The 18,824-nt window shown below is 39.3% G+C and overlaps 1 protein-coding gene across 1 annotated transcript in view; it reads right to left on the reverse strand.

The window, feature by feature from the left end:
- HAAO (3-hydroxyanthranilate 3,4-dioxygenase) overlaps positions 1-15,317 on the reverse strand; it is a 35,199-nt gene extending 19,882 nt beyond the window's left edge. Inside the window, exons 1-3 of the mRNA XM_042051740.1 lie at positions 15,114-15,317; positions 10,052-10,130; positions 1,306-1,389 (exon numbers count right to left, since the gene is read on the reverse strand). Coding sequence (XP_041907674.1) covers positions 1,306-1,389; positions 10,052-10,130; positions 15,114-15,193 — 243 coding nt within the window. The 5' untranslated portion in view covers positions 15,194-15,317. The remainder of the gene's footprint in view (positions 1-1,305; positions 1,390-10,051; positions 10,131-15,113) is intronic.
- Positions 15,318-18,824: the final 3,507 nt, after the last annotated feature.

Consider the following 18,824-nt stretch of genomic DNA (forward strand, 5'->3'; position numbering starts at 1 on the left):
ATTGAAATGAAAATCTAACCAATTACTCATCTGAAATCTATAAACTGAGTGCAATTTCTGAGTAATTGAAATGGAAATAAAAACCCAGGTTTTTTGTCTGCTCAATAAAATGTGTAAACTAATCAGCCACGTGTATCCTTCCAACACAGTGAGCACCTCTGATTGCATGATGAGGAGTGCTATTCTCTCCGGAAACAATTAACAAATATGAGGGGCTATTTAGTCATGCAAGTGACAAAGTGAATAGGCAACATGTGAAACTTATTACTGAAGTTTGAGAATAAACCCTTTCCTGGCAGCTCCCTGCACAGGAAGTCGGTAAGCCTGTATTCTTCACCACTACAGATGTCCTTCCAAGGCTGCACAGTCACTGCAGTTTCTCTGTCTACAAAACTGAGCTAATGACAGTGCCTCAGCAGTACCAGTGTCAGTCTTTGCACCAAGTATTGTGTGCTCCTTCTCATTAGTGCTTCTCTTACATGCCAAGATCTCAGCCGGGTGTGCTCCTTCAGTACGAAATGTAATATCAGAACCTCGTAGTTGGAAAACATAGTTCTGTTTCTTCAGACTTGAAAAAATCATAATACTTCTAATGACATCAAGCTATTGGGTTTAACATGTCTTCTATTATAGAGGCTGTCCCCACTAGACCTCATAATCCTTTCAAAGGCTTGAGTGCAGTCCAAGCTTGTGTCAATAACAATGAGTGGGAGTTGTAGTACATCTAACTCGTAGTAACACCCAGTATCTATTCATGTTCTCAGTAAAAGCACTGCACTCTATGCTTCAGCAAGTCTTCTACTACAACGAAAAATGGGATACATTTTATTAATAAATGGCTCTTTTAAAGCTGTCCTACTGTGGTGGTTGTAAGGGCTAGCTGTGAGGAGTAAAGAAGACTGAAAAGATACGAATCATTTAAATTCCTAAGTTTAGGCAGTTTGCTTATTGGTGTGTGTGGGTGGGTAAGAGGTGTGCACCTGGCAATGTGTAAATATAAGACTGATCCAACTGAATTCACATGGCAGATCCCATGCAATGCAGGGGAATAAGAACTTCTCTCAGTATGTTCTGGACTATATGAATAGGCACCCCAGATGCTCAGAGAGATTTTTATCTGTATTGTAGGTTCCTATTATTTGCAGGAAATTTTCTATACTCCATTCAAGGTGTTTGGTTTTTTTTTTTCTTAAACCCTGATGTTATCTCTTGCACCACAGGGATAAATTGATTTCTAAATAATACATAAAACATTCATTTAACGTACTTATGTACAACTATAACAGAAGAACAATCCTGTTTTACCTCCCCTTCTCGGATGACAACATCTTTTTGTTTCCCATTTTCAATTATCTTCAAACACATATCTCCTTGAACCTGGTAAAAAAGCTGAAGAAATAAGAAAATAACATTAAGGCATCTACTTCAAAACATTCTGTATTTTATATTCTCTGTATAAAGAATACATATATAAATACATTCAATTTGCAATTGCAAGTATTTGCAGATTTTTTACTAACAATGACAGGCTTTTAAAGGCATCTGTTGCTTCTAAAAATGTTACAGAATATGTATTATTTTCATTATCTTACTAACAATTAACAAGCTATCCAAGAGGTCTGTAACAGCATATAGAGCTATCCTGTGCACCTGGTGGAATTCCATTGTGCTGGTTTTAGCCTTGGAAATACTTTTTGGAAGGCTCAGTAAAAGGGTTACATGCAATGTGTGTATAAGGACAGAACCCCTGAACCCAAAATTCTGTCTTTGGTGACCTTTCCACAGCTGTTTTCAGACTAAAACCAGCTCTGCTTTGTGGGGGCTCTGAGGTGCTCAGGTCCTCGTGTTTCGTGACAGAACTGTGCTATGATCTGTAAGCAGATCTGTATCTTTGACCTGAACTAATGGGCACATTTCTCTTCATTTTTATATAGTGCAGAGCAATAATATTTCCAAAAGTCACTTCTGCCATGCTTTCCATGTTCTCTTTACCACATCTAGAAACTAGATTGCTAGTGCAGGTGAAGTAGTCTGAAATATGATTCAAAGTCAGAACTATAATGAAAAAAAACCCCTTATTTATAGCAATTCACTGCAATTTCAGCAAAATGAAAAATAAATAGGGGAAAGAAGAAACCACTGAAGTATGCAAAAGCCCTGAACTAAACTCTTTGCAACATTAGAAAAGCGTAATTGATTTTTTAATCAATATTGGTTTTGAAAGAGTTTTGAAATATTAATACATGCCCCTGGAATTGAAGAAACACTTCTGTGAACATGAGAAAGAATAAATATGCTGCCAGGGGAACAAAACAATCGGCAGAACTGAAGATACACTGGAAAAAAGCTCATGCTGAGAGCTTTTACATGAGTGACAAGTTCACCTTGTGCCAGGGCCATCACGACAGATAAATTATAACTCTTATCTAGATGGGCACAGTGCCAGGCTACTTGTCCTCGTTGCAGTCCATTTCCCTGTGTTCTTTTGCTCTTGTTTTCTTTGGTACTTCTGAAGGGCAGCACCCAATGCTACAGCAGCCCCCCTTCTATTGGGCAGGCCCAACTGCTCCCTGCACGACAGAGTGATTTGAGTGGGGAAATGACCTTCAGTTCAAAGAAGACTCATCTAAGACTGTATGATCTCGATGGATTGTCACACGGGCTGTGGGTCATATGGCACTGATAATCCAGAATCTGAAAGATCATTTTGGCAATCTTGAGTTTTGGCGTGTTATTTCCCCTGCAGCTACTAGGGCAGCTATTACTGAACGCACGCACAGGACATGTAGATGAGGGAAAGGACAACAGAGGCAGAGTTTATCCTGTTTCTGACGTGAATCATGAAGCTGAGCAATCTTTCTGGAAATGAAAAACTTGAGAGTGGATGTCAGCTATCCAGTTTGGAGGTCAAGCATCACAGTCATAAGAAAAGATTATAAACATTAAGTTATGAATTAGAAGAATTGTTTTGCAGTGGGAGAGGAGGAATGACGTGGGCTACATGTTGTCAATGAGAGTATTTTTCTAACTGAATTTAAATAGTACCTTTCACTATAAATTATGGTCTATTCTTCAAAACTTTTTTTCTTTTAAATTGTCTGAATGCTTCAGTCATGCATAAATCATCTGACGTAACTGTGATTAATACAAGTGGCAGTAATTACTAAATCTACTGCTTTGCTTATAATATAACCTGAACTTTTTCTCGAGGAAACTGTCAGGTATTTGTCTCAGAGTTACAGGCCACACCCATTTTACAGGCCAGTTTGGCAACACAGTACTGTCTTTTTGTTGGAAACTTATTTTTTCTAAATACTGACTGACTTTTGCCTTTTGGGCAAATCCAATGTTTTCCTAAGTCTCTCTTGGAAAAAAAATCAAGGCCTCAGTTAAAAAATTTGGGTGTATATCTATGTATATACACAAATATATACCCTTATATAGATAGGATAATAATTCAGTAGAGTTCATGCTACTTGAAAATCTAGGCTTTCCCAGCTGTACTGTTCTTACTGGAATAATCTAGTATCCATTCTCCCCAGCAGTACTAAAAACTGAGGAAATGTGCAATAATTCAGCTCTATTAACATTTTATTAATGACAAGGCCTCTTGTTACGTGAAATGTATATACCTCTCCTTGTAGAAAAGCCTAGATTTGTATATTGCTGATGCATAATGGCTCACAATTGGGCATGAATTTGTCTTTTTGGGTGAAAAACATGTCTCAAGGAAGAAATAAAGTTGTTCACCAGTCTTTTTCTCCTTTGTTAAGGATAAATATGCTTTTTTATTAATTATTGTATCATCTTCCTTTTTTTCCTTTTCCGGGCTTTAGCATTTTGTTTAGTTTTCTGCTTACTGTGTGGCATATTCTCATTATGATTACACTAAAACCACCTCCTTTATTAATTCTCACCTTGCCTCTAAAAGTTATGAGCCACCTAGAAGCGCTTCTTTGCTCCAAGTATAACATTATTTCATAACATTTCTCAATATGATCATTAAAACTGCAGATATACCCATGAAACTCAAATGAAAACATCTTAAGACTGAGATTTTTTTCTTTTTAGTTTTTAAATTTTCCCTCAATTTTCTTTGCTGTAGGAGAAATACATCCTCCTTCCTTAGTCTGCTTCACCCTTTTTGATCATGCTTCAAACCTGTTAGTATTGTGCCTGCAGGAGAAGGCAGTGTGACCAATGCTGAATCACTCTCAAGTCTGTACAGGGATAATTCATTCAATTATGGATACTCATAGAATAAATTATGCTGGCATTTCTGCAGGCAAGTGGAGAAGATGCACAGTTAGGTATTCACTGTTTCCATCAGCACTACTTCATCACTGAAGCTGCTTGTCTTGACAGAAGTTTCAACAGGGTAGTAGAACATGTGGATACTACCCTAAAAAGAGCACTAACATCCTCACCATATTAATGTGGTGAGGATTGTTCTTTCATCTAGGTATGTGTGTCCTAGCAGAATAAACAAAGCATCTATAGGGGAAGAATACAGTATTTATAATTGGTCTGTATTGACTATCTAAAAAATCCAGAAGTCTATTTTATTTTATGTACAGCAGTGTATGTAATTTAATTTAGAGCCACCTTTGATATCAAACTCTGCCTAGACACAGGAACCCAGAGCTCCATGAGGGCTGTTATAGCTGACAGCTTATTTACAGACCTCTAAAGAGACCTGCAACTAGCAGGATACTTTAAGTTCTGACTGCTTCTAAAAGTGGAATTTGGGATTGCTCTGCCACTTCTGGGATTAGGCTCTGGCTTGGTATATCCTGGCTTGTACTGCTTGTCATATGGCTAAGTACTAAATTAATTTGCAGAGCAAATCAGATTCTGATGTGGGAGTAGAGCCTGGGTGTTCGCCAGACTTCAGTGGTGACTGATCTATTTGAGCACAGAAAAACAATTTTCTCCCTTTCTTATCACAAGGGTTTTTCAGTCACCGGAAGTCTGCAAGACAAATAGATAAGGAAGGTAGAGGAAAATATGCAGGTATTTTTTGTTGGGTTTTTTTTTTTTTTTGTTTGTTTGTTTTTTTTGTTTCCCTCTGCTCCTTTGCGTGTCATCTGTGAAACCTGAGTACTAGCCAAAACCCGTCCCAACAATCTCATGCAGCAAACTTACTTCTGAAGACAAAATTTCCTTCTGATGCAAAGGAAATTCAAATCATTCAAAGGAAATGCAAATCATTCTTATTACATTTTAATAGGAGCTTTGTTTCTTATTAAAATATTTCAAGAGTCTTCACCAGATGAATGTGGATTTTAAATGTAAAGAAGCAAAAATGTTTCTCTCACTTTGTTGTGACTCATCAGATTTATTTGGGATGTAAGCACCACGAAACAACCTATGGGAAGGCTCACCTAGCTCACTTTCCCCTTGCTTTCAGACATCCACTATCCATACAAAATAAAAAGGGTGAATTGATCTGATAGGGAAGAGTTTCTCAAAAGCATGCTGACTAGAGAGCAGCATACACTAGAAGTGGTCAGGCTTCATTTAAGCAGCTAATTTGTCAGAAGCGAGCCAAGTCTTACTTGTGGTGTCTGTGTGAGAGGGAGAGAAAGAGAAATCAAAAGCCAGGTTAGAAAACTCAGATGAATTGTGGCAGATGTGACCTCAAACCTGTATCATGTTTCGGAGCATGATGTTGTATCTCAGTCAGACCATGGAAATATGCTAGAAGAAGCTGAAGAGATTCACCAAGATGATTAAAGGAGGGGGAATTTCTGCTCTGAGAGTTCCCTTTAGGACTGCAGTGTAAGGGCTTTGGTCTGTGGGGCTGTGCAAATAATGAGGCGCCTCTCTCCATAGGATACAACCTAGATGCTGAGAGTAGAAACTTAGGGTAAAATGCAGCACAATAAGAAGTGGGACTTCTAAACTCATGTGGGGTTTGTGCCAATGCAAATATGTTGCAGGTGGTAGATGAAAGGCTGATTTGAATTTCTCTGCACGGAACTTCACTGTTTTATACAGACTCAACATCAGAATGTAAATTGTTAAGAAATCAAAGTCAGCTGAATCAAAGTCAGTTGGGATTCATCGTGTGTAAGTGATGGACTGAGGTGGGTAAAGGGACAGCAGCCCAGCTACTTTTGTGATCCTAGATTTAGCTGTTAGCATATCTTGCTTTCCCCCAAAGCAGCCCACACAATGCAGTAAATAAATTCTGAAATTCTTTTACTATAGCTAGGCTTTGTTACGATCTCTGTTTCTCTGTCATTAAATTTCTCCAAAATATATGGTCCCCTTGAGTTTTAATTTATTTCTTTGGAAGAAGGGTTTTATTTTTTCTACCCTCAGGTTTTACAAGTAAGTAAAAATGCAGTAAATACACCATGAAGCCTGTAGGCTATGTTAACAGTGAAACTCTTCTTGTCACAAATGCAATGGTAGATGAAAAATTCAAGACAAAGTTATGTTGAGGACTGTTCCCTGGTACCTGGTAGCCAGTAGCTGTGAGGGGTTGAGCACAATGGCACATAGCCTCAAGCTGCACCTGGGATGGCTCAGATCGGATCCCAGGAAGAATTTCTTCATGGAAAGGGTTGTCAGGCATTGAAATGGCTGCCCAGGGGGTGGTGGAGTCACCATTCCTGGAGAAACAACTGGACATGGTACTCAGTGCCATGGTTTAGATGACAAGGAGGTGTTCAGCCAAAGGGTGGACTTGATGGTCTTGAAAATGTTTCCCAACCTTAGTGATTCTGTGGTCATGTCAGGGCTGCCACAGAAACTTTCAGTGGCCTCGTTAAGTTGACTACACAAGAATTGTAGTCACTAGTCCACGGAACCCAAAACTCTCTTGACAAATGAGGCACATGGGAATAACGATTCATTTGAAACCCTCACAGAACCCACTACGTAGCACAAACACTTTCTAGAAAGTTCTGCCAGTATTAGCTATATAGGTGCATTCTCACAGCACTTTTTTGCCATGTTCCAACAGAAGATGCATTTTCCAAAGCAATTATTTCATTTTGAATGAGTCTGAGTTAGAGGCAGAGAATGTCTGAGTAGATGTTTGCTGACTCTATCTCTGTTCTGATGAAGAGGGGTGCAAAAGGGAACTTTTCAAACAAGAAAAAGAATGAATATGACCTCCTGGTAAATTCCAGCCAAGGACTGTGAATGGTTTATCTCTTGTAAGGTGCAGCTTGATTTTGGTCTTTAAAATCCTGTTTGATGGAAAACAATGCCTCAGATATGAGACAATTTCTGTGCAGAAAGGTGGCAAAGAAGTAGTGCACAGAAATTTAAGAAGGCAATGAAGCAGTACAGAGAAAACTAAGAAAGAACAAAATATAGGAGTTACTTATTTAGGAAATGCTTGCTTGTTGAGAGGAGGATAGAAATTGTGTTAGACTAGCTGTCATTTTAGCCTAAGTGGCTGCTCAGGAGACAATTATAAAAGGCTTTGAAGAGAGTTCAAATCAAGCTTCTGGTTTTTTTTCTCCTAATTAGCCAGTCAGAACTAATCTTCCTGATACACCTGCATGTTAATGGCACCAGTAGAGAGCAGCTCAGGAGCAGGAGGATGCCCCTCAGCCCTTATCTCTGCATGCCAACCCTTTGCTGCTCTGAACTGCAGGCTTTCAAGCTCAAGTCGTGCCACAGGACACACCATAAACTGTGTGATAACAGGCAAAAGATAGTGAGTGGACAGATATAAACAATCCTAAATTTAACTTTCTCTCCAAACCAACCCTTCTTTGCTATCAGAATACTCACAGTAGAACAGCATCAGCTAAATTTGCCTGAAGGGTTTGTGGGTTTTCACATTCGTGATTTGGCCTGCTGACAGTACGTCTATGTAGTCTGTCTTCAAATTATCACCCAGAATATAAATTACCCTTTTTCTGACAAAAAATTGAGCTGAACTTGGCTTTGAATGGTGTTTTTTTGCATCCCAAGTCTAATTTAGGAATATGCCCTTTTGCTAGGATACTCTCTACCTCACAATTCTTCTCTAATGAGAAACATGGTTCTGAGTTAGATCACAGGAAGGTGCAAATGTGTCTGATAAAAAGCTATGGTAAAATGCAATTAATAACTCTAATGTACCTCCATAAAACTGAACAAAATTGGCCCATATGTTAAACTGCTACATACTGATACTGCTTCTGATGTGTGTATTGCCAATTTTCCTGTGTGATAGGGTTGTTATGTTTCCATTTTTGGTTGCTGAGCAATTGTGGGAAGTTTACTATGTAAATGAGCATGTACTGATATGTAAAAAATCTTGTTTCCAGTTGAATTAGCAATAACATATCAGTATGCAACAGTAAATTAAAAATTATGCCTTTATAGATATAGCTAAATTTTTATATTGTTGAGGAGTCACATAAAGAGTTTATTAAAGGACAGGTCAAGTTATTTACAAATATAGGAACATCTTGCAACATTAAAAAAAGAAAAAAAAAAGTTAAATTAAATTAGCCTAACTTTCCTTTTAAGGAAGCCTAAGCAGCCTGATGGTCTGGTCCTAGGTGCTGCTCTCCCTGCACAGCCCATGAGAAGGGACACAGTGGAATGTGTTGGGTAAGCTGGCATGTGATGGACGTGCCTGTGCCCACAGCCACAGGTGGGCTGGGAGAAGGTGGTGACAATCCAACACAGGCAGGAGTTACCCAGGGATAACTCAGCATCTGCTCTTCAGAGCTCTGTGTTTGTAAGGACTACACACACCTGCACGCCACAGTCAGAACAAGAAATCACTGAAGGCTCTTGTGAAATGCCGGGCTGGGTTTGGGGAGAAATGATTCAATGACAACTAAACAAACTTTTCTTTCCCTTCAAAAGGATTTATTGAAACTCGACCCACTTCTGCTTTGAACTGTGCAGATTCTTAGGCTTGAGTTTCCAAAAGTACATAAAATTAGGTTGCCAAATGTCATTGGAATTACATGAAGTTAAATTATTCTGCTGAGAAGCAAGGCAAATTGTCTCTCATCCTGACACTTTTACTCCCAGGCCTCTAGTAACCGCTTTCCATCAGGGTTCTTTCAGAGCCAATTGTGGACTCAGAGAAGTCCCAAGGCCAAGCAGGCAATTCCAAGAAAAAGGCAGTAAACAAAGTAGGTGTAAATTATTACAATTTTGTTAGGTTTCTACTCTTTATTCTTATATGCTGCATTTGACACAATGGTTGCTCACAACTCAAAGCAGTGGAATGGCTTTGAGCAAAGGGAAATGATTTGAAAAATATTTAAAGACTCTATTTGTTACCTTTCCATACTCGTATGTAATGCACAGTAAATATTACCGTATCCCGCAGCCGTAGGGAGGAGGAGAGAATCCAACAGGCAGGAATTGTGCAGTAAGATTGATTTCTTTTACAAACTTTTATAGACTTTTTTCTTCATAGTCTAATTGGACAAAGGATCAGCCACCCCTTGGGGTGATTGGCTAAAATCCTAAAACATCCATAATCAAAATATTTTCCTACTGTACCATAAACAAAGTTCGGCAAGGTCGCAGGTGTTCATGGTTTATAAACTCTGTGAATATCTTCTGTGAGAGAGAAAAGTATCCCATGGTTTAGAAAGAAGCAGGAAAATTCCTTGCTAACGGCATTTTTGTATCCACACATATATCAAAGCCGAAAAGCTGATAATTTAAAAAAATTTCTACTGAATTTTTGATTTTTGAATGTCAAAGTTACTTGTGAAATACAGATCAATCTTCTGCAACAAAACATCGCTTTAAAAATATCATTACCTTCCTAAAGTTCTGTTCCCAAATGTTGAAATGAGACACTTCGATGTGTCAGAACACTTTCTCTAGTTTCCTGTTGGAAATGAGTTATAGCAAAAGAGATCTGATCTCATGTGCTTGTTTCAAACAAAATGCACAGATGGTGTATGGTTCTGGTGAATGGTTCTGTTTAAGCCTATGAATAGATCTAATAAAAACAACATCACTGAGCCTGGCATTGCTAATCTGTAGCTGTAGCTTCAAAAGTAGCTGCATTTAATCATTATAGATCAATTAAATCAGAAAAAAATATAAACAATCTATTGATTACCTCTTCTCCTTCTTCAATATGATAATCCTTCCTTTCATTTGGCCCTCCAACAAACATCACATTTAATTGATAGCGATGCCTAGAAAAGAAAGTGACAGTTTAAAGATATCGCTATTCATGATGCCATTTATTTTATTTTATTTTATTTTTTAATTCTATTAGGACAGTGAGTCAATGAAACCACGTTGAGTGAAAAGCAACATCCAGTACAAGAACTCCTAAGACCTTGGATGCATCTCTCTGCTCTGGCACTGTCCTGTTGGGTGACCTGAGGCCAGCTGCCTCTCTCCTGGTGTTGCAATGCCTCCAGCTATGAAAAGGGGACAATAATAGCTGCCAACCGTGGAAAGAGCTTTGAACTGAAAAGATAAGGAATGTTACCTGAGAGACAGGAACTAGGAAAATGGCTTTTCAACCTGAGCTGATTATGTAAAGGTAAAACTCTTAAAAGTTAATAAAGGTAAAAACATACTTTTTTTCCCCCCACACTGGTAGAATTGCCAGAGATACTGAAGGTAGGAATTGCCAGCTAATTTCTGTTCTGCTTATACTGGCTTTGCTAAGCTGGAATAACATTATAATGGTTTCATTGTGGTTGTGGCTATTTCAGAAAAGGAGATTGCAGGCCATTTCTTAACCCTACCCCTCTTAAGAGCCCCAATGAGCATTTCTCTCAGCTATCACAAGGAATAGCTAACACCCCAATTACTACCAGTCCACTTACACTAATAAAAAGGTAGCAGGTTTTCCTTTGCTAAAAAAAAAAACCCTCAAAATCAGGCCTGTTAGCTGTGAATCAAAATTTGTTCTTATGCTGTTTGACAAGTGAACTGAGGTGTGTTAACCTCTGCTTTGCAATGAGGTGGTTCTGGGCAGTAACATGGAACCAGCAGGGCCATGATCCCCTGAAACACAGGGAATAACAACGTGTCCCTGTGTCAGGAGCTTGTAAGCCTTAATTGAGAGAGGCTGTTCTGAGTGGTTGCATGTACGTATTCAATCTGCTACCATTATAATTTTTTCTTTAAAGAGTATTTAAATTATAATGACCAACAAAGTGGGGACTAGTAAAGCAGACAGAGCAAGTAACAGTGACAAATTAGTTGGTCAAATAAAACTAAAGAATTAGAATTTACTGTTTTCTCTGTAGGAAGCTGAATATTTTACAGCACTGGGCTTCATAACTGTATCATAAAATAATGAACTGAAATCTGAATTCTTTGTACCATGCAGATTTAATATTCATTTTCAACAGCACACTGCAGTATTTCTGCATTAATGAACACTTCTACTAAAGAAGGGCATGATGACCCAAACAGTAGCAATACAGCTAATAATTAATGAAATAAATGAAAATCAACCCTGAAGAATAAAATAAGAGAGGCAATCTGTGGGTATCTTGTAGTCTACCTATTAAGATGGGTTAAGTTTTCTATATAAACATTCAGTTTTGTTATTAGTTCACTAAGTAAAAGTGAAATACTGCTTTAAAACAATTACTGCTTAACTTCTTTATTTGGCAAATCTACGATTAATTATGTTATCTCATAGATTTGCCTTGGCTCTATATAATAAACAGGCTATGGGTTAATCATTCAATCACTAACAGATATATACTGACACCATCAAAAGATTCCAGCTATGAAATATGAGCAGGAACTCCAATAGGTAAGTTTGTCCATCTTGCTAAATAAAGTTATCTGGTTAATATAGTTGCATTAAGTTAAGGAGAAATATCATGAATAAAAGCAGTTTCAGTTAAGACTGCCAAAATGCAGTTAGAGTACTGTAAAGGTTCCAGGGATGAGAAACTTACTTGACTGTGCTATTGTTAGAATGAGGAGCTAACCAATGGACTATTAAGTTTTCTATACTCTTACATTTCTCTTCTTATCCACATAAAGAAAATGGTACCAGCAGGTAACCCTTTAAAAACATAAGACTACAAAGAATCAGATGGTCCATGACCCCACTTAGGTGTCCTTTTGGTAAGCATCATATTCTGAACTCAGAAGAAAAGCTTTAGAAGTACCTTTAAAAATCAGCTATGTCAAGGGGCTTGATTTTGCACTAATTGCTCATTGTTGAGATTAAAAAGCATTTAAACTAGCAAGATAGTGTCATCAAAATACAATGTCAGAGCTGGAATTTAATTAGATGTATCGTTTTCTTACTTTGGTAAAACTCTGGCAGTAATTCAGGAATTGAGGTTCTGTGTTGAAATCCCAAATAGGTATTTAAAAAATTTGATCCTCTCAAATGTATGGAACACAAGGTTATAAAAGCTTGAAAGCTGTAGTAACTTTAGATACCAAAAGCCCTACTGACTTGCTGTGAGACCTAGTTTCTAACTGTTAATTCTCCCTTGAAACAAAGGCTTTAAGTTACTTAAATGTTTTGAGGTGGTTGCCTTCCAATGAGGCAGTAGGACACAGTGAGAAGATTGCCTTATACATCTCTATTCAGCATGTAAAGGATCAAGCCTTTGAAAAAAATTTGAAAATATATTAGTTGCTTCTTGGAAAATCACCTAAAACATTTTGGAAATTCTTGAAAGCATTTAGGTAGCACCAGGAGCGGGTGATGGGAGACTCAAAATCCATGCAGTAGATGGTTTTACTCTTCTTCTACATAGGCTAACGTCATGTTGGAAAAATTGTGGTTTTTTTAACTATGCCATTTTTATCACAAGAAATGTTTCTTGTTTCACTGTAACTTCTTAAAATGTTTATGGGGACGATCTCTGATAGATATCACATTCCAGATTTACTCAAGGTTTACACAGAACTACTGATAAGCAGTACAGAACAGTGCAGTAATAACAAAAAAGGTTCATCCTACTGATGAGGAAAAAACCACATGAATATTCCATAAACGTATGTCAGAGACTGAAATATTATAGCTTATGACTTAAACATTTTCTTCAAGGACTTTTAAAACTTTATTCCAAAAGCTGCAGAGAAGACTACCACACCCTGAATGGGGCCCTGAGGCCCGACACCGCTCGCTGATGAAGATAAGAGAAAGTAACAACTCAGGGCTGGGGACATTCACAAAGCACAGGCTTAACACCTCCAAGATGAGGACCACAGCCCCAGGGCTATCAGCTGCCAGGCTCGAACAGACCCTCGAACCAAGGGGTGGAGGGAGGAGAGGCTCTGGGTATCTGGGAAAAGTCTCTGGTCAGAGATGCAGTGGCTGCCCATCCTCCCCTGTGCAGAGCCCAGCTGAGGGGTCCTCACTGGGGGGGGGAAGCTCATCCACAGCAGGAGGGGTGACATGGCCCATCACAGGAGCCCCCCTCAAAGCAGACCCTGCACCAGAGCCCCAGAGATGATGCAACAGACCCTCAGTGTTGCAAGGGACAGTGTCAAGCTGGGCATTCCCACCTGGCCCACAGTGTATATTAATCCACGGAGTTCTGCACTCTTTGGCATGTGGCAGCGTGGTATGGCGTGTGGCAGCATGTGGCAGTGTGGCAGTGTGGCCATGGTGGCGACAAGGGACCCTCACCACCAGCAGAGCAGATGGAGGGGAGCAACGAGACCTCGTTGGGACCCTCGGATGGGTGACATGCTTCCACCTAACCCCTGTCACCTCTCCCTGTTCCCACGCACACTTCTTTTCTCCATTTCTTTCTTTCTTTTCTCTTTCCTTCTCTTTGCCTCTTTTACTATTAAATAAAATATATCAATTTTTTGGCATCAATATCTAACCTCGTTTGGTTTTAATCTTGTTTCTGGGAATATTTTGAACCTTCTAAGTTCTTTCCGGTTTATGCACAGAGACTTGGCTTTCTTTGCTTTTCTGGGTTTAAACTGGATCATAACAACGTAAAATACTAAAATTTTCCCATTATTATTGATAAGCTTCAGAAATGAATATGCTTTATAAAATGCTTCCTAAATCCATTCTGGAAATGAAAGAAACGGAAACACTTGTAATGATTCAAGTTTCAGAATTTTTCAGTTCTACATCCAGCTGTAGTTTCAACACAGACATGTCAATAAGGATGTACTCTTTACCTTTTCTTTGTCTTGTAACCATTGCTTTGAAAAGTAACCCTTGCACCAGTGAATGGAAATTAGTATCACTGATACCTTACTGCCCATTCAGCTTTTCATTAGAGAGAGCAGTTAAGGGTAGGGCAAGAGGTATATTTTTTTTACTTTAATGATTAAAATTGTAAAGAAAGAGGGTTTTTTAATTAAAATGAAGAAAATGCTTTTTAATTTCTTTATAAAACCAGAATCTATATCACTCCTTAGGGAGAATACCTTCTAATGAAAGCTTTCTGCATACAGAGTTTTAGAAAGAATATTTTGTCCTCAGCTTCACTGACAAAAGAAATCCTTGTTAATATTTTGACTAGAAGGTGCCACACATTGGATAATTTACATTGGAATTTGTTCACGAGCTTTGACACAGAGAATATGTATGGCGTACATAACAACTGCATTAACACCTACACTTTTTTCTTATATTAGCTGTCTCATTCAGAATACTGTAAATGGCTGTAAACTGCCTCTTCAGCCTCCCTGCCCTCCTGCCTTGACAGCTCTGGAAATGCCCTGGAAACCTTCTCCTCAGGTGCCCCTGCCCTTCCTTTCTCCTTGATTTTCAGTGATATATCCTTCTGGTTTTGATTTCTCCTGCAGCTTTGGCTCCTCTGTGATGTTGGAATGATTCTTAGCAGCTTGAGCTACTTTAGGTTGTAATTTGGTTTTATATGTGGATGTGATGCCATCTCCTCTGATTTCTAGGAGTTTGTTGATACAGACCCCGACACAGATTCTCTTAATTTCTCACTGCCTACAAGAGAGTTTGAGTTGAGGCAAGTATCTTGTATTCAAACTGATCTTTGCAGCTTCTGATGAGTTACTGCAAATCAGATTTCACTCACTTTCTGTTTTTTGGAACAGCACTCTGGTTGCAGTCTGAGAAGAACTACAGTTCCTTATAATCTTTACCATGTATGCATTGTTGCAGCTCCCTCTAATAACTAGTCATATTTGTATATCTAGTAACTTGGTAAAAAAAAAAAAATTCTTCATTTACTTACATAAGCTTATTGCAAACGGGTGGCAAAAAGGCAGTTTTGTTTTCTTCTATCCATTTTCTTACATTCACAAGAAGCTCCATGGGCCCAACAGCTATGAAACTTTTGCCTGAGATATTAAAATTTGTAGAGTGCTTCTTCTGTGAGCAAACTGCCTGTGATTATAACCCCAGTGCTCAGGGGATTGGCTGGTACAAGAGGTGTCTTCAGGCTTTAGTGTCAAAGGGGACAGGTCCATCAGCCAAAGGTTACTTCGTAGAGAGTACTAATGCTCCAGCAGCTTGGCTAATAATTGACTAGTGTGTTTAAAATATGTATTTTTATTGGAGACTGGGTTTTGCCCACAGGGGGTTTCTTAATTCTCTTTACTGCATCAGCTGGAGTGTGTATGTTACCTTTCTACAAAAATGACTTGTTACATGGAGTCAGAAAAATGGGCAAGGCTAGTGCATTCACCCCTTTCAAGTCTAATATAGAAACCTCCCTTCAACATTCTGAGGCTGAATGTTTGAGGTATGTACATTTTTTTGAAAATACTGGGATCTTCTCCTGCCAAACAGCCAAATTACAGATGTCTCCTGCATTTGTAAGACCAAGAGCAGCTGTCCATAAATGCTCATTTTAATTTGATCCACTCTGCCAATATTATAGCACGGCTTGTGGGAGAGCTGACCCTGATTCTGTCATGCCCTTTGGGAAATTGCAGCATATTGCCATCAAATTGTCAGGCAAACAAGAAACTGAGAAGAAACAGACTTTCCAGATCTTTATTAGACTTTATTCCCTCACAAGTTTCTGTTCAACATCTACACAGGTGCTACAGGACTGCTCACTCTGTTCCCTGCCACCCCCGTTGGTTTAAAGAAAGAAGTCTATAAACATTTTTTCAGACTCCAAACACATGAAATAGATGGGTAAACAAAAAAAATCCCAAGACATTACAGTACCTTAGCACTTTGCTCTTGACATATCTTAGTCTTCCACTTTTAATCTATGCTGTGCTTGGTACGTGAATGTGTAATGGGTAAAATGATCCAGTTAAAAGTGAGTAGTACACTCTCCATGGCTTGCACATATGAGCAGTGCAGCTACGGGACTGAAGATTTAGCATAATGAGCAGTACAAAACTGGGGGTTCTTTAACTTGTATGATTGTAATTTTCCATCAGAAGAAAGCAATGGAGTGTGAGTTTGAACTAATACTATGCTTTTATCAAGTATTTGTGACTCTGTTTTACCTTTATCTCTATCACTTCTTTGCAGTTTAGTTTAAACTCATTAAGTAATTTATAAAACAGGAAAAAAATCCATTCATTTTGGGATAAAAAAATCCACACGTGGATTACAGTTCCACTGTATTAATACAATCACAATGGGACCAGCAGTAATTTCCTGTGAAATAAACCCGAAGTAGTTATTATTTCAATTACAAAACACCACCACCACATTATTTATTTAGCACATGAAATTTCTACCAACAGAACAGGTGTGTTGAGACTCCACCACACAGAAAACTCCTAAGGCCTGTTTTTGGACATACAGACACATACATTTTGGTAGTTTTTGTTCTGCAGGCTGTTGGCAGTTCTGTATTTAGCTGTGAAGGAAAGAGAGCTTCTATTTAAAATGCACTTTCACTTAGGGGATTATGACCTAGACTGGCAGGACTGGAGAAGTGAAAACATTTTAGTTAATGATCATGGCCTTGCTCTACCTAATCATTAGTAACTTGCAGTACAGAGCATGACTCCATTTGTTGGGCACGAAAGCCAAGAGAATCTCCAGAGTCACAGCAGGAAAAAACAGATCCAGGAATTATTGAGCCAATCCTTGTTCATCAGAGTTTTGAAGTGCCAGTTTTAACGGCAGGGCTTTTGTCCACAACCACTACTCTAATCCCTAGTCTCCACTTTTTTCCACCAGGCAGAATACAAGGTACTATTACCTGCAGAGAAAACTCTCTCAGTTGCAGGCTCATAAATCCATTTTGTGGCTGGAATGAGGTATGAAAACCTGACAGTTTTCAAACCTACACAGGCAGGAAACAAAGTTCACTTACAAAATTTACCATTAATACAAGACTAAGTCTATTATCACAGGGTAGCATTTTCTGCAACCTTCTGAAAATCAGCAGTTGAAAAATGAAGTTAATTGCCTCTTCATGCATATAATGGTGGGGCTACGAAATTATCTGCATGGCGTGAAAGGCTATGAAACCCTACTTCTGTGAAGCATATTGGAGAGGCAAAGAAAAGAACCAGCGTTGCAGTCTCTGTGAGACCCAAGCAAATAACTACATCTCATACACCACAAGAACTGATTAGGGCCTCGATTTTACTGGCTCGTCTGCTTCACGATGGCTCTTCACATCCATCAAAGCCTGTTCCAGCACCTGGGGTTTCTGTTCTCCCTTTTGGCTCTGATCCTTCTCTCTATGCAAAGGTAAGGACTCAATGTGTAACCTTTTGTTGCCAGAGAAGTGCAAGAGTACTAAAGCACAAAACTGCTACATGAAAACAATTCTTTTTTTTGCATTGAGGGTACAAGAAAAAAGTATTAGTGGAAAAAACTGCATTTAGGACACTCTATTCTTCTACTTTCCTCCATTACCAGACCTATTAGAGACTTAGATTCACAAGCTTATGTCCAGCAAGAAAAGTATGTTAACAAAAAACCACAAGCTGAATATTGACACTGGGTCATATGCTTTAACTACAGTCTCCATGCTATTATTTTTTGTTTCGCCCCACAGCAATCTTTATGTGGTACATAATATTTTATTAGCATAATGATGCACTGTTAAGGGTAATGAAAGCTGCTGCCATTTTCTGGTATGCCATACATATATCTATGTGATGATGGAAAATTTCTCTTAAGAAATGAACTGCCAATTCTCTTCTTATCCATGCCAGCCACCTTCATCAAGGGTCACATACAGCAATTGCATGCTACTTCACCTGTCAATGGTGTACACCAATGAAATATATTTTAGGTAATGTCCACAGAGAAAGTACCAACAGCAGAACAACTTTCTTGGCAAGTGAGAAGCACCTCCTCGCCATTCAGAAAGTGTCAGCTCATTTACCATGGGGATCATGGGGAAAAAGAGGTAGTGGAGTCACGGTTGGGTTAAAAAAATCTGATGACAATTATGTTTACTATCTTCTTGCCACATAGGATGGGACAGATCTGACTGCAGAATAAACCCATGCTAGAGGTATACTTTAACACCACACATGTAGTGTTGAACAAATGCTTGTTTTGAGAGTGCCAGGCATCCCCTGTGCTGCACACAGCGGCAGCGCTACAGACATAAACATTTAGTTCCCTGGCAGTAACCGGTCACTCTTCCCTGCGGCCTGGTTCTGAGCACGACCGAAGGCGCATCATCTCCCCACGGCTGCCCATGAGCGTGAGGCTGAACTTCACTGACCCAGCGGCCAACGCCTTTCACCGAAGGCCGTCATGGGGTTCGGTCCCACACGATCCGCGGCCCGGCTCCGTCTGTCTCGTCCCCGGAGCACGGAACTGCGCACGCCGCTCCCGCTGGCGGCGGCCAGCTCTGCTGGGGGCGGTCAGGCCGCGCCGCTGCCGCCCGTCACCTGCCGCCGCCGCCCCGCCCCGCCCGCAGCCCCACCGCCGTCAGGCGGCAGGGGCAGCAAGTGCATGCTACTTCACCTGTCAAGGGTGTACACCAATGAAATATTTTTTTGGT

Source organism: Corvus kubaryi, unplaced genomic scaffold (assembly GCF_017639235.1).
Source record: "Corvus kubaryi isolate FWS band 111438036 unplaced genomic scaffold, C.kubaryi_AGA036_p1.0 76, whole genome shotgun sequence".
Lineage (NCBI taxonomy): Eukaryota > Metazoa > Chordata > Aves > Passeriformes > Corvidae > Corvus > Corvus kubaryi.